The sequence below is a fragment of the Dromiciops gliroides genome, chromosome 1 (genome assembly GCF_019393635.1).
Source record: "Dromiciops gliroides isolate mDroGli1 chromosome 1, mDroGli1.pri, whole genome shotgun sequence".
Taxonomy (NCBI): domain Eukaryota; kingdom Metazoa; phylum Chordata; class Mammalia; order Microbiotheria; family Microbiotheriidae; genus Dromiciops; species Dromiciops gliroides.
The window spans coordinates 158,457,524-158,474,151 of record NC_057861.1 but is presented as its reverse complement, the minus strand read 5'-3'; the positions used below and the strand labels follow the sequence as shown (position 1 = coordinate 158,474,151).

The following is a 16,628-nucleotide window of genomic DNA, read 5'->3' as shown; positions in this document are numbered from 1 at the left end:
TCATATATGTACCTGAGTGGAAAAGGTTGGGGGCATAGAGGTCTAGACTTCTTTCAGAGAGAGTATGGTTATTTAAGTGAAAAAAAGCCTCTCAATCAGAGCAAGACAGAAATACATACTTTCCAAAACGATATATATATATTTTTAATCTTCCCTGCAAGAAAGAAGTGATTTATTTTTGTACTTCCTATAGTGAGCTCAAGAGAAAGGCAGAGGATCTTTTTAGATGAGCAATAACAGTAGAAAGGTTTTGATTAGCTGTGAAACGGTGGGTTTAGGTCTCCTGTAAAGAGAAAAAATCTCATGGATAAATTAAAATTCAGAGTCATTATAAGAAGTGTGTTCTGAGTATTTAGCCTCATAGCCATTGTGTAAGATCAGAGTTAGAAAAATTTTTTAGGAAGTAGAAAAGGAGCCAGGCATGGTGCCCACCTGTTATCCTTGTTACAGTGAAGCCAAATTGCTTGAGTTATGAACTGCACTGTGCTATGCCTTGCCACCAGTATGGTGAGCCCTTGAGGGCCTAGAGGTAGGTACCAGGCTCCCCAATCAGGGGGAAATTGTCCAGGTCAGGAAAAGAACAGATCAGACCTTTTTTGCCAACTAGCAGTAGGATTCTGGTCCATGAGTAGCAGCTGTACTTCCAGCCTGGATAAAATAGGAAGTGCCAAAGTCTCATCTCCTATCTCAACTCACCTTAAAAATAGTAAAAAATTGATAAGGAAAGAAATATGCTTCTACCTTAGAGCACTGAATTTGAAATGAAAGGTCATAGATTTGAATTGCAGCCTAAGTGAGAATTTTTAAAGTAGGTGATAGTCATTTTGAGTTTTTGTGTAAGGGCTGTGCATTTAGAAGGTCATAGACTTGAAATGTTAGTGGTGAAGGGGACTTTAGAAACCATCTAATCTATCCAGGTGTCACATTGGGGCTTGAAGTCAGAAGGACCTGAGTTCAAATCCAGCCTCCAGCATTTAATATTTTTACAACCCTGGACAAATCAACCTCTGGCTCAGTTTCTTCAACTATGAAATGGGAATAATATCACCCCCCACAGCCACCACCGCTCCCCAATGATCAAGTGTTTAAGTTTGAACTCAGTGAATGGTATTTCTTTTTGTTTTGTTTTGTTTTTGTTTTTGTTTTTGTTTTTTTTTAGTGAGGCAATTGGGGTTAAGTGACTTGCCCAGGGTCACACAGCTAGTAAGTGTTAAGTGTCCGAGGCCGGATTTGAACTCAGGTACTCCTGACTCCAGGGCCGGTGCTTTATCCACTGCGCCACCTAGCTGCCCCAAATGGTATTTCTTTTGACAATACTGAATCCCTGGCCCTGCCCTTCCTCCCTCTCCCCTTGCAAAATGTTCTTAACATAGGTAGGTTCTATTATTGTATCTAACATATAGCAATTGTCATTGCCACCAGTAGTCTGATTTTATTACAGGAACAAAAATGTTGACAGGTTTATTTGTGCCTATTTGTTTAAAAAGACGGTCATTTTGGAGGGGATGAAATTAGGAATATAAGATTATATTTAAAAAACTAGGAAGAAGGAAGAAGAAATGGGAGATCTGTTAGCATCTCTGTGCTCTGCTTTTATTGCAGGAGTTTCACTATGACTGTGACTTGTAACCCAACCAATAGACAAAGAAAACAGCAGAATCTATACTTTGCTGTGCTGGGTTACTTACTTAATTCATGGATTCAAAATTTAGTCTATATTCATGCCAAAACCTCCTCCACATGTTCCCATGGTCAACAACATTGATTACCTCAGGCCAGTCCCTGAGTGTGATTGGCCTTTACAGACTGAGGCATCCTGTTCTTTACTAGGGCAGAGCTGAAGCCTTTACAGCTTGGGAAAATTTTCTAGACCTTGCACAGCATTTCCAGAGACTTTAAGGACCCAAACTTCCTCTGTGATATGATGAGACTTTGGGGTAGCACTTCAGTAAAGATATACTTTAGTTAGGAATTTAAAAATTCAACTGAAGATACAAACATCCCCTTTTCTTTAGTTTGAATTATAGGAGTTTTGGAGTTAGAAAGATCTGAGTTCAAGTCCTGCCTCAGACACAGTGACTCTGTGGCCCTTAACAAGTCTTTTAACCCCTAACCAAACCAAGCAATTAACTGTTGGAGTCTAAATTTAAGAGAAGGTGCTAGTCTGTGTTGAGGGACAATCACACATTTAGTAAAACTCTATTTTTAAAAAGTAATCATAAATATGTATGAAGCTATAATATATTTTGCTGATTGCCTTTTTTAATATGGAGTGACTATAAGGTTGCTTTTATTGTGGGGCAGCATAGTGCAGACTGTGGAAAAGGAAATGGCAAACCATTTCAGTATCTTTGCCAAGAAAACCCCAAATGATGACACAAAGAGGTGGACACACCTGAAATGACTGAACAACAAAAATACTGAATGCTAAGGAAATGAGAAATAGCCCTTTTGTTACAGCCCTAAGTAGATGCTCCTATTTGTCTTTTCATATAGGAACTTATAAAAAAGTTAAAAGACATTCAGTCTGTCCCCTGGTTTGTAATTTAGTGGCTCATCCTAAGTCTATTGCAAATTTAAAGTCAACAAACATAGCTCTTTGATGAGTTAAATTCTGATTATTCATCTCACCTGTCACCCCTTCTTTCTTTCTCTTTTCTAGCCACTTCACTGTTTCTTTCCATTAGGAGCTAGGCAGGGGTTGAGTGTGGAAAACAATTTTGCCATTAGTGGAACTGAAATCATGTATTAAGGTACCATCTTTTCCAGGAAAAGAGAGTTGACTATATATAATTAGATTATACTAAATATAAATATAAATATATATATATATATTCATGCCTTTTGCATCATAATCATTTCCTGATAATTCTCTCACATACATAGAACCTCCCCTCATTGTAACAAAGTTAGGCAGAATTCACTGCAACAGCATTTGACCAAGTACAACATTTGACCTCTGTAGTTCTTCTGGCTCTGTGTTGTGAAAACACACACACACACACACACACACACACACACACACACATACACATGCTGAGGAGGTGTGTTCCTTTCCCTCCTAGAAGTGGTGTGGGGTTTTGCATTTAATCTTGAGTTCAGGTGCCTTTTTTAGTGGTGTTTTCATTTGCATTGTCATAGTCATTTTGTATGTTGTTTTCTGGATCTGCTTACTTTGCTCTGTACCATTTCATAATCTTTCTAAGTTTCTCTTAGTTCTTCATATTCATCATTTCTTATAGCATAGTTGTTTTCTGTTGCATTGGTATACCACTATTGGTTCAGTCTTCACCCAATCAGAAGATACCTACTGTTTCCAGCTTTCTTATGCTTTTTTCTATTAGCTTGTGTTCTTACAGTGCAATATCTAATTCTGATCCTTACTTAGAGCAAAGATTTCCTTTTGTCTTATATTCAGTATCATTCTTTTAAAAATTATCTTTCAGAAACTGTGGTAGCACATTTTGGGTGAGGAATCGACCCCCAATCTTTGAAAAATGCCAGTTGAGTGGCACTCAGTGTCTGATGTGAGTATTCTCTTCAGCTGTTTGTTGATCGAGATTGAGACATGGAAGGAGAAAGAATAATTGCTATTGAAGTTGTAGTATCAAGGCCTCTTGCCATTATTGCACAAATAGTATGACATTTGTTAAAAATGGAAGAGCCAAATGATGGAAGATTCAAAAATCAGTGTAACTGAAAACCTTGGCTATGTTAAGGGAAGGAACTAAGTTAGAATTGTGTATCTGCATAAATATTTCAGTGATAGAAATAATAGCAAATGAAGTTCAAGTTCTTTAGTCTGGCATTCCATGCCCTCCACAATCTGATGCCCTTCTGCCTCTCCATGTTTATTTCATACTTTTCTCTTCCTTGCTGTTTATATTCTACTTGAATTAGACTTCACCATTTTTTATTCATGTTCCATCCTTTCCTATCTCCATGCTTTTCCTCACACCTGAAATGTTCTCTTCTTTCCTTGCATGTTCCATTCCCACTTGTTTGCATCCTTCTCATCTTTAACTCTTATGCTACCTCTTCTATGAAACTTTCTTTCATCTCCACCTTTTGTGATGATCCAGTTGAACCTCATGTAGTACTTATGATGTGTGATTTAGTATCACAGTTATTTTTTCCTTTGACACATTACCATACTAGACTCTGAGCTCCATCAGGGCCAGAACTGTGTTCTATCAAATCTTCTCAAGTGCCTAGAAAAGTGCTGTACACACGGAAGACTGTAATAAATGTTTAGTGTTTTAATTCACATTAAAAGAGTCACCAATTTAGAGCTGGAAGGAGAGCTGGAAGGATTCTTCAAGGTCATCTAACCACCCTCCTACTTTTATAGCTGAGGGAGCTAATGCTTACACAGCAGAGAAGGACTACAGGGACATATTTCAACTCACTCATTGTTTTAGGTTTTGAAGTTCTTTTGCTTAGCTATTTTTCTTTGGATGTATAATATCTCCAGGAGTTGATGGTGACTCCTGGTTAAAGGTGGGATCTTAATTTTGTGTTTTTAGTGTTTGCTTCACATTATACATCAATAGAGACTCTTGAGTAAAACTCTGGAGCAGTAACCATGTACCCTTATTAAGAGGGGTCTGTCTCATGAACAGAAAATGGCATAGTCAAAGTTAAATCGTTTTGTGTGTTTTTTTTTAACTTGGTTACTTTACAAATGTGCAGTTAGCAACCCATCAGTACAGTGATGAGCTGTGGCATTCAAGGTCATCAGTATCATTGTCCAGTTACCTTTCTCTTGATCTGGACTGAGAATGTGTACAATATTTGTTAAAGGCCAAAAAAGATTTTTAAAATTATCTTTTTAGACTTGATCTTTGATTTCAAATTCCCTATGAGGAAATAAATACCCTGACCCTCTGCCAATGTAGGCCTGCACCTGCTCTGCAACTTACAGTCTTAAGAGAGTTGCTGGCTTTCCCAGTAAGAAGCAGCCAAGACATGTTAAGGGTAGGACTTTAGCTAAGGTTTTTCTAACTCTCAGGCCACACTGATACAAATTAGAGTTCACCCCATATGTTTTTTTTTAGGTAGTTGACTACAATTAAAAATGGTAGAAAATTGTGTTTTAAAAAAAAAGAAAGTTCTTTGAATGGCAGAATCTTATGAGTGCTGGTATCCAAGTCAGAAAAGCCTAGGTCACAACTATTGTGTGGCCCAAGGCAAGGCACTAAAACCCTTTCCACTCCCCCAGGCAACTCTCTGGAATTTCATAAATAAGTAAGAGGTTGCTATTTGTTGGTGGAGAGAGGTTCCATACTAAGGAAGTCATAGGTCTTTTGTGATAAATCTTTTTGTGCCAGATGGTAAGAGGCTTTATATTTTTTAATAAGAATATATTTTGTTTTTAATCTCGCTTTAATTTCCCAATATGTCTCTCTCCCTTCCCCCAACCTGTCCCTTTATTTAAAAAAATCATTCACCACAACTAATACATTAACCAAGCCTGCCATTTAGAAGTTTTTCACACCCACAGTACTCCACCTCTACAGAGAAGGGAAGGAAGTACATTTTTATCTCTTCTTCATAGCATTTATTTTCAGTTATTTATGTTGTTATAGTCATCGTATGTATGTGGTCATGGCTTTGCTTACTTCACTTTTTATCAGTTCATAGAAGTTTAACCATGCTTCTTTGTATTCTTCATATTCATGGTTTCTTGCAGCACAGCAATGTTTCATTATATACCACAATTTGGATGGGCATTTACTTTGTTAACAATTCTTTGCCTCTGTAAAAAAGCGTTGCTATTAATATTTGGGTGCATATGACGACACCTTTATTTCTATGTGACTTCTTTGGGCTTTATTCAGATATTTACTTTGAATGGAAGGAAGCAGCAAAAGAAAGTCTAAATTCCTAATATGAAGTGGAGTCATGGAATAGGTTTTTATACTGATTAAGCTGCTGACCTAAAACAATCTACTTCTCTGCCTTTGAGTTTCTCCATAAATTATCATATTGACTTGCATCTGTTTACATGCTTACAAGTTGAAATAAAAAATGTGATTATTTTGGAGTGATGAAAATTCTACACTTGGGACAGGATTCCAAAGCTTCAGATTTTAGGAAAACATTTTGACCTGCTGGGGTTGGAGGGCTTAATCAGGGATTTATGAACTTATGCTTTAAATGTTTTGATACCTGTATTTCGGTATAATTGACTTCTTTTTTTGATTCAACGTATTTTATGTTGCTCATTTAAAAACATTTAGAGAAGGGGTCCCTAGGGTTGGCTTCATCAGTCTGCCAAAGGAGTCTAGAACATAAAACCTTATGCTAGGAGGAAAGGTTATAACTCACTTGAAAATGTTACTGTTGCATGAATGGAGTGTTGGTGTGTTTTTCAGTAGTATCTTAGAATTTGGAGAGCAAGAAAGAACCTTGGAGAGCATCCAGTTCCATTTCTTTTTCAGGGGAAATCAAGAGCAGTTTTGTGGTTGGCTTAGGTTCCCATAGTTAAACAGCGTCACACATTTAGAATCCAGGTCTCCTGACTCTCAGTGCAGCATTCTTTTTACTGTTTCTCATAGGTCCATTATAAAGGACCCAATTCTGTGCCATCGGATTCTTTAATATATTACAGACTTGGAAGGGGACTGGACTGATAGTCAGGAAACCTGTATCCTTGAACCTTAGGGTCCTTGTCTATCAGATTAGAAGACTGGACAAGACAATCTCTAAATTCTCTTCCAGATCTAATAATCTATAGTACAATGGATTATGCACTCGAACATATAAGCCCTGTTATGGAGAAGATTCTATTGCATGTCAAAATTGGAAGCCTCCATTTAGAAGGAGTACTTAAACTCCCTCTGCCATTAGATCAAGGAAACCTAGCATTGAGAGTAAATATACAGAAGCATGTGTGCCCCTCCCACCCCACCCCCACCCTCCCCCTTACTGTATCCTTCACACATGCCATTGTGCTTATGCAATGAAATACACAACCCAAGTAAGGAGCGGGGAGGAGGAGAAGCAATATAACCACAACCCCTGAGCCCAGGGGGTTTTGTGATAACTTTGTTAGGAAATAGGACTTCCAGGGTGATGTATAATGAAAATATGTACTGTGAACGTGATAATAATTAGTCAATAATTCCATTGCAGGCCCCCTGTGTACATAGAGGACAAAGCTGTCAATACTCTAGCTTATCTCTGTGATGGGGATGCCAGGACTGGACTGAATGGACTGCAGTTGGCGGTCCAGGCCAAGCTAGGCTCAAGGAAACCATTTTGTAAGAAGAGCGTACAAAATTATTCTGGTGAAGGAGTTTTAATTACAGAAAACGATGTGAAGGAAGGCCTGCAGCGATCCCACATTTTGTATGACCGAGCAGGTGAGTTGTTGAGACGATATTCTTGAAAGTACTGAACGTGAAATTCAGAATGACTCATAGCAAAACTTCCAGGTTCCTGACTTTTCTCTATGTCAGAACTATATAAGATCTTCCCTATAGGATTTCAACATTTGGGACTGTAAAATAGTTCCCCAAAGTGAATGAAATCTGGTTTGAAATACTTTTCAATCCAACTACTCTGGACAGATACTAAGGGCACAAAGCTGAGACAGCCCTATTACAGTTTAGAAGGTGTTTTTCTTAGAAATTTAATTTCAAATTTCCACTCTAGAATGATTAGATTTTCAATTTCAGTTACAGATCACTGTAGTTATCTTCTAATTAAGTATTTTTTTTAAGTGAGGCAATTGGGGTTAAGTGACTTGCCCAGGGTCACACAGCTAGTAAGTGTTAAGTGTCTGAGGCTGAATTTGAACTCAGGTACTCCTGACTCCAGGGCCAGTGTTCTATCCACTGAGCCACCTAGCTGCCCCCAGTTAAGTATTTTTAAGGGCACGTTTTCTGTAAAACACTGCCCAGTAACCTTTTGGGAAGGTAGGTAGAAGGGAAAGAAGCAAAGGTGTCTTGTACCTTTGATTGATTTCATTAGTGTAGTGAATTTCTAGTATGGAAATTGCCTTCACCTACATCATCTGTGCCTTGCAGTTTATTCTTTGTAGTAGCCTTAGAGCAAGGCTTCTTCAACTTTTTCCACTCATGACCCCTTTTTGTCCAAGAAACTTTTATGCAACCCCAGGTATATATGTATATAAAATAGGTATACATAACCTTTTGCTGTTGCCAAATTTTTCATGACCCCCACATTGTTACTCAACCCCATATGGGGTTGTAACCCACAGTTTAAGAAACATAGCTTTAGCGAGTTGCCAGGGCCCCTGGAAGATTTGTTGACTTTCCTATACTCACACAGGTAGCTAGCATGTGTCATAGGTGAGGCTAGCATTTCTTGCTTCCACAGCCAGATTTTTAGCCACCAAATCATGCAGTTTCTTGATCTCTCTGTACTTAGTAGTTGGGAGTTCTGTGTTCATGATCAGAGTGGTGCTAAGTACAAGGAAGAACTTCTTTGTTTTTATCCCTTTTATTAGTGATGAATAAAAATCTTTATTGTTTGCATATTTTTTGTAAATATTAGCACCTAAAGCTTCTCCCACACCCCGCCATTCAATTTGGTTGGGTCCTGATGCTTTTATTTTTGGAAAAGCTTTTTAAGGAAATGAATTTTGCAGTTTGCACTTGTCAGGAGTTTTACATATAATTGCATTTACAAATAGCAAATCTGATACCAGCTCTTAATGAAATTCGTGACTTGGCAGCATCACATGTCACAAATAGGGCACATTTCTGTCTTTTTATAAAGAGATGTAGGTGGGTGATAGAGACCAGCTTAGACTGGTCTTTTAGTGCTTATTGTCTGTAAGATCCTACTTCAAGTAATACTGCCATGAATGCAGATCAGATTTTCTACACTTTTATTGGCTGTGCCAAAATAGAAAACTGATAATTCAGTATTCTGACAATATCACGTGTCCTGTACATCCCAGCTTTCTACAAGGTATCACCAAATGTTGTTTGGAGAGAGTGCTGGGTAGTGGTTAGAACTGAAAACAGAAAGTGAGTTTGATTCCTGGTATTGCGTCTTGACTCATCATTTGACCTTGGTTATGTGACGTATTTCGGCCTATGTTTGCCCTTCCTCGATGGTAGGGCTTAACTGGAATTAAGAGCACATTAAGAGCATTTAGATAAAAAGTTCTGGTAAGGAATCAAGATTACTGATGCTAATATGGACTAGGGCAGGTCAGGGGCAGCTGCCCTCAACCACAAAGGAGCCCTGAATTCCAGCCATTCAGCCAACTTTTGACCAGTCAAACCACCCTATGCCCCACTAAAATGCTGTCAGAAAATCTCAGAGAACAAACTATATACCAGAATCCTGTTTTCCTTTTACCTACATTGAAGAACTTGGAGAGTTAGAGAAAAATTTCAAAAGCAACAAAATCTCCAGTCTGAGCTATAGCTAGATAGAGAACACCATGCCTCTGGAGTTCTAACAAAGTGCCCTCTTTCCCTCTCTTCCTCTCACCTCACCCCTGATGCCAAGGTCATGAAAGCCCCTCTATTCCTGGCTGTGTTCAGTAACCATACCCACTTGAATGGCATTTTTCCCGTCACCATTTGTCAGGATGTTCAAGAATCCCATCCTTACTGCCTTCAGATTTGCCCTCCCAGTATACCACTTCCCAGTACTTCCCAGAAGCTCTGATACTGGGATTTTCACCCACAATAGACTGAGGAACCATATAGTTTGGAACCATTTCCCACCTATTTCTGTATTAGATCAGGCAAACCTGGGAATGGGACAATATTCTTTAATTTTTAAAAAAAATTTATTATTATTATTATTGTGTGTGAGGCAATTGGGGTTAAGTGACTTGCCCAGGGTCACACAGCCAGTAAGTGTTAAGTGTCTGAGGCCAGATTTGAACTCAGGTACTCCTGACTCCAGGGCCAGTGCTCTGTCCACTGCGCCACCTAGCTGCCCCTCTGTATTTATTTTTAACTTTTTTTCTTTATGTAATTTTGAGTTCCAAACTCTCTTCCTCCCTCCCTCCCTCCCTCCATCCCTCCCTCCCACCTCTCCTTTCCCTGCTGAGAAGGCAAGCAGTATATCAGTTATACAAGTGAAATCATGAAAAATATTTCCATATTAGCCATATTGCAAAAAAAAAAACCCTCAATAATATTCTCCAATTTGCCTCTTACACTGTATTTCCCTCTCCACTCCCTCTTAAATTTCATGGTCACATAACAAGCACCATGCAGAGCCCTAGAGAGCCACAGACAGGGGCCTGGATGTGACTGAGCTCAAGATATGATGATGGACAAGCCAAGAATCTGCTACAATGAATGGGACGCTCACCTCTGACAACCTTTGTTTTGGTTTTTTTTTTGTTGGTTTTTTTTTTGCGGGGCAATGGGGGTTAAGTGACTTGCCCACGGTCACACAACTAGTAAGTGTCAAGTGTCTGAGGCCGGATTTGAACTCAGGTACTCCTGAATCCAGGGCCGGTGCTTTATCCACTGTGCCACCTAGCCGCCCCCACAACCTTTGTTTATAAACAAAGGGGAAGGAGTTTGGGATGGCACCTATTAAAGTGTAAAACTGTTTTTGAGATGTCCTATACTTGTAGACATGTCTGTCCACACTAGGCTAGAGGTTTTAATTGGTTCTTTTCAAGTGTTGTTACTTTTTCTTTGTTTTAAAGCCAGTCCTTACTGTTGAGAGTCAGTAACTGAGAAGTCTAGCTAGCTCAGATCCTGTAAGTCAAAGCCAAGGTGTCTCCTTCTCATAAGTGTTACAAGGGGAGTAGTGAATGCAGTTCCCTTTCTTGCTTATAGAACTTTAAGTGGATCGAGGGGGTCTGACCTGAGTGTGTTTCAACATCTAGTTGAAATTTCAAGGTAGAAAATGATAGTATGAAGGTCAATGGCATATTTGTCCTCTAATTTATTTATTTTTATTTTTTTGTTTGTTTTGGGGTTTTTTGCAGGGCAATAAGGGTTAAGTGACTTGCCCAGGGTCACACAGCTAGTAAGTGTCAAATGTCTGAGGCCAGTTTCGAACTCAGATCCTCCTGAATCCATGGCCAGGGTTTTATCCACTGTGCCACCTAGCTGCCACCTGTCCTCTAGTTTAAACAGAAATTTTAGAAGACTAAACCCCAAACCCTTGTGCTCTAATCTTGTTCTGGTACTTACTCATATCATGGAGGAGTTTCAGGGGACCACAAACTCAATATGAGTCAGCAGTGTTGTGTATAGCAGCCAGAAAAACTTGATGTGCTTTGGGGCCAATTTAGGAGGGACATAGTTTAGAGTCATAGGGAGGTGATTAAGTATCTCCTTACCAGAGAGTTCAGCTGCTGGGATTTGTTAGGGGGCTCATGGAGAAGAGGAGAACACAGTAGTACACTGTCCTTGGCCCTTCCCAGTCCTCCTCTAGCATTGTGTGGTCAGTTCTGGGGGCTGCAGTTTTTAAGAAGGACTTGATAAGATGGAGTGTGTGCAGAGAAGAGGCATTGAGCTCATGACATAGGAAGCTTGGTTGGAAGAATTGGCCATCTTTAGCCCAGAGAAGAGAAAGCTTGGAGCACATCCTAGCTGCCTCCACATGGAGAAAGGACTACATTGGTTCTGTGTGGACAGTAGTCTCTCTTCTACAACCCCCTGTCTCCTTGACCCACTGGTCTTTACAAGGAGATTGTGGTAAGGCTATATTTTTGGAACAAAGTGCACAGAGCATGAGGTACTGGGTTGATGGACTGGAGAAAGTGTGACAGAGCCACCTGAATTTAGCCTAGGACATTGACTTTCCCCACAACTGTCTTTGGTGTTCAGACCTTAAACTCTGTAACTGGGAAAGTTCAATTGCACCTGGAATAATTGATCATCTTGGATTGTTCACAGTAACCTGATAGTTAAGGAGAAAATTATTTGCTTTCCTTGGCCCTGCTCTGAAATCAGAGGATATTGAGTTCTCTCTGGTTAGTCTGACTGCCTTTTTCCTTTTGACAGAGCCCAGTATCTTTTTGAAGGCCCTCTTACTTAAGCAAAAAAGACTAAGTATCTCCTTACGAGGGAGCTCAGCTGCTGGTATTTGTTCCTGGGGCTCAGATGCTCCAGGGAGGAGAACACAGGCATATTGTTTGTGCTGGCCTCATGATGGGAGCGTGCCAGGTGCCTCTCTCGAAGGGATCACACTCTTAACACTCTTAAAAATAGCTGGCTGCATTCTCCTGCGGCCAGTGCTGTAGAACACTCTTTTGCGTGCACAGTCGGAATAATACAGTATAAAACAGGAGAATGCTTTACAAATTCCACAGCCTCTTTGCAAAACCTTTCTTAGCTTGCTCTAACTTCCTGTTGATCTGTGGCTTATTTTTCTTTTCCTGGAATGTATTGTACAGATGTTTATAAGATCTTAGGGAAAATGGTCATAGAAGTGTGGAAACATGAAGCACCAAGGCCTCAGTTTGTGCTATAAAAGATCTCCTTGATCAACATTTTTATTACATAACCGAGGGCTTAGTGCTTTATGCTTCCACAGGATCAGATAATGTATGTAAGCTTTAGAGCTTTATAGAGTAGTAGTAGTGATGGTGGTGTTATAGTCTTGATTCTTTCTGCAGATACTCGCAAATTTAGGACTGAAAGGAACCTTAAACATCCTTTAATACAACTCTTTTACATTAGAGATAAAGAAATGAAGGTCCAGAGAAGTAAAATTACTTGCCCAAAGTCCCACAGTGGGAGAGTCTAAATTTGAATCCAGCTACTCTGACTCCAAACAAGTTTTTGCCATGGTACCATACTTTAGAGTAATAAGAAATTAGTGAGATACCCCCATAATGCCTGGAGTAAATGAATTCTTCTGTGAAATACTGCTGTATTGGGGCTCCCAGCATCATGGTATTGGGTTTAGGTATCTATTGGCCACATTTTAAAAGAAACTTGGAAGGGGATACTTGAACACATGGGCAGTCCAGATCTCGCCGCTCTGATTCCCATCATGACCACCAACTCTACATCCAAGGCAGCTGCAGTATTTGTCGTTTGGGGGTTAGCATTTCCTTTAGCCATGCAGTAGGAGCTGGCATTAGAGCTAAAACACTAGGATCACTCTCCCCTTGCCCCTTGCCCCTTACCTCCAGACAGATAGTAGATGTTGACAGAGCTGTACTTACCCCTTCAAGGATACCTTTCCAGAAGAACTTTTCTCCTACCTCTATGTAGGTACTTGAGAAACCCTCAGACATTCCAATTGCATCCTCCTTCTCTGACTGGGAATAGAAGGTAAGAGTGAGAAGAGCTGGAATTACCCAAGAAGTATACCCGCCCAAAGGTCACATGACCTGAAGCACATCCCAAGATGCCCGCACCAGCAGTATTTGCACCATCTTGCCCATTTGCCCAGGGAACGGTCTGTGTATGCACCCTCCTTTAGAGAACAGCTGTCAACTTTATTTTCCTTAAGCTTTCCTCATTAGCTTACTATTACAGAAAGCATGATAATCAGCCAGTGATATCTATTTATGGATTTGTTTATCCTCTTGTGAGCCTTACCTTCTCCCTTTCTTATCTTTCATGGGGTTTTTTTCTTCTGATGTCCAGGAGAAGAGCATTATAACTGTATCTCTGCACTTCATAAATCCATGCGTGGCTCGGACCAGAATGCTTCACTCTACTGGCTGGCCCGCATGCTCGAAGGTGGTGAGGACCCACTGTATGTAGCCCGGAGACTGGTGAGATTTGCCAGTGAAGACATAGGTGAGCGTGATGGGATGGGCCCACAGTTCTCTGGAAGCATTTCTTCTTGATATCTTCAACCCTCAAGCAGTTTTTAGCAGAAAACTGCTTGGATCATTGTGCTGTCGGGAGGGAAGAGAGATTGAGGGAGATTTTTTTAATGACACATAAAAATTCATTTTGTGGTAAAGTTCTTTTACTTTGTATTTGTTACTTGTTATTCCAGTACCTTCTGTGGCTCTTTAGAATGAATAGAGGAGCCCAATAAGTATTTGTGGATTTGTATTCAGGAATACAAATCCCTTGGGGGCAGGGAGTGTGTCACATGTAAACCTGTAGGTGCATAATAAATGTTTGTTGAATTGAATTGAGTTGCTATCAGGTAACTCTTCAAATAGGAATACAGAATCCTAAATACTGGACAGATCTAGCTCAGAAAAGCTGCTTCAGCTGTGGGCTTAACAGGCTGTTGCTGGTAGGATTTTTTCTTTAATTCGTCCATCCTTGCGGTCCTATTCATACCATTAGTGGCCAATTTACTGACTATATTGTATTATCTTAATTTCTGGGGTTTAGGCTGTAAAAATTTGTCTGTGGGGTTTGGCACATAAACAGTAAAAAGTGGATTCCACATAACAGGCATACAAGTATTTATTCACTGAATAGAGGAAATATGTAGGAAGAGAACATGAAAAGAGATTGATAAATGGCCCATAAGTTAGTTTTGGGGACGTTTGTTTCCATAAAGTATTCTTACTTTGTACTCTACCTTGAACAGAGAAAAAGAGCGTAAACAGACTTGTTCTTCCCTACTAATGTAATACTTGCTTACACAAGTCATTTTACTAACTTTGTTTTTGTGGGTTTGGGTGTATTACAGGCCTGGCAGATCCTTCTGCGTTGACCCAAGCAGTGGCTGCTTACCAGGGCTGTCATTTTATTGGGATGCCCGAATGTGAGGTAACATAATCAGTTTAGCTTTATAAAAGTTCACTCATTTGTCTTGTGTTCTTTGCTTTCTTAGGTATGAATGTGAGTTCTCTACTCTTTGCTATGTATAGTCTTACTAAGCCAGTTGGATTTTGATTTTCCATTAATTAACTTATTTTTTCAAAAGGGGGATGATAATTATGTCACTTGAAGATGAAGGGAATTTTATAATGTAATGTAACTAATGGATTTTGAAAAACAGATATGCTAGTGTTCTGTTCTTATTTAGCCAATTAGTCATGTCTGACTAGTGATCCCATTTGGAGGGTTTTTTGGCAAAGATACCGAAATGGTTTGCCATTTCCTTCTCTAACTCATTTTATAAATGAGGAAACTGAGGCAAACAGAAAGTGTTTGAGGCCAGATTTGAACTCAGGAAGATGGGTTTTCCTGACTCCAGACCCAGTGTTCTTTCCATCGCACCACCTAGCAATCCCATACATGAAGAATACTAGTTCTAGAATTGCTTTTTTTGTTTAGTTGTTTTCAGTTGTATCTGATTCTTCATGACCCCATTTGGACTTTTTTTTGTCAGAGACACTAGAGTGGTTTGCCATTTCCTTCTCCAGCTCATCTTACAGATGAGTTAACTGAGGCAAACAGGGTTAAGTAACTTGGCCAGGGTCACACAGCTAGTAAGTGTCTGAGGCTGGATTTGAATTCAGGTCTTCATGACTCGAGATCCTGTACTCTATCCACTGTACTATCTAGTTGCTGTATTCTAAATCATGATGTTCTCTCTTCCATGTTGTCCTTCTGCACAGGTCCTGCTAGCACAGTGTGTGGTTTATTTTGCCAGAGCTCCAAAGTCTATTGAAGTGTACAATGCCTACAACAATGTCAAAGCCTGCTTGAGAAACCACCAGGGTCCTCTTCCACCTGTTCCGATGCACCTGAGGAATGCACCCACCAGGCTCATGAAGGACTTGGGCTATGGTAAAGGCTACAAATACAATCCTTCCTACAAGGATCCCGTGGAACAGGAATATCTGCCTGAAGAATTAAGAGGAATAGACTTCTTTAAGCAGAAACGATGCTGAACTTTAATATGTGGTAAAAGTAAAAGGTGTGGTGTTTTTCTAGGGAGGGCTAAGAAGGAAGGGCCCCTGAATTTTTTTTTTAATAGTTTATTGCCTGTTTGGGAGGGTGGGAGGGTAGGGGATGGTTAAATTATCAAGTTTGTGCCAGGATTTTAACTCCTTCAAAAGGGAGGCAGAATTATTTCTGTGACCAAATGCCTGACCTTAAAGTGATGTTCATTTGTACTCTGCAAAGCAATGCTAAGGAAAATAACTGGCAGCAATGTGCAATGAATGAGTGTGTCAGTAAGGAGTTAGCTATTTTGTCAGAGTATTTAAGTTCAAATTCATTTTGTAATTCAGTTCAGTAGTATTATAGTTGTTTTCCTTTTTAAAAAGTGTATATTCTGGGTAATTTTAACTGTTAAGAAAAAAAATTACAATTTAATACCGCATAGTGTTTTGAGTATTTTTTTTATATGGAAAGGTCTTATGAACCAATAAAGCTATTTCAAAGTATTCTTGAATCTTTATTTTTCCCTTTTCATTGACCCATAAATGATACAACTAAAGAGAGGCTTTTTGCAATATTTTGTTTACTGGTTCAGAGCTGTGACAAATGCTAAGGCCCAGTAGAGTACAACACTTTGGAGAGTTCAGGAGGCAATGTTTTTACAAAAAGCTCACTTTTTTTTTTTAATTGCAGGGCAATGGGAGTTAAGTCACTTGCCCAAGGTCACGCAGCTAGTAAGTGTGTCTGAGGCCAGATTTGAACTCAGGTCTTCCTGACTCCAGGGCCAGTGCTTTATCCACTGCACCACCTAGCTGCCCCCTAAAAGACTTACTTTTATGGATCCTAGTTTTAGGATGGGCAGTTACATTTGTGCAGTGAATAGAGCACTGGCCCTGGAGTCAAGAGGAC

At 39.7% G+C, this 16,628-nt stretch overlaps 1 protein-coding gene across 2 annotated transcripts in view; it reads left to right on the top strand.

Moving 5' to 3' along the window:
- Positions 1 to 16,211, top strand: part of WRNIP1 (WRN helicase interacting protein 1) — a 32,790-nt gene extending 16,579 nt beyond the window's left edge. The window contains exons 4-8 of one of the 2 annotated variants that reach the window (XM_044004576.1): positions 3,447 to 3,527; positions 7,138 to 7,367; positions 13,563 to 13,718; positions 14,578 to 14,657; positions 15,452 to 16,211. In XM_044004576.1, the coding sequence (XP_043860511.1) occupies positions 3,447 to 3,527; positions 7,138 to 7,367; positions 13,563 to 13,718; positions 14,578 to 14,657; positions 15,452 to 15,727 (823 nt within the window). In that variant the 3' untranslated portion in view covers positions 15,728 to 16,211. The remainder of the gene's footprint in view (positions 1 to 3,446; positions 3,528 to 7,137; positions 7,368 to 13,562; positions 13,719 to 14,577; positions 14,658 to 15,451) is intronic. The other variant, XM_044004584.1, reaches the window with a different exon arrangement.
- Positions 16,212 to 16,628: the final 417 nt, after the last annotated feature.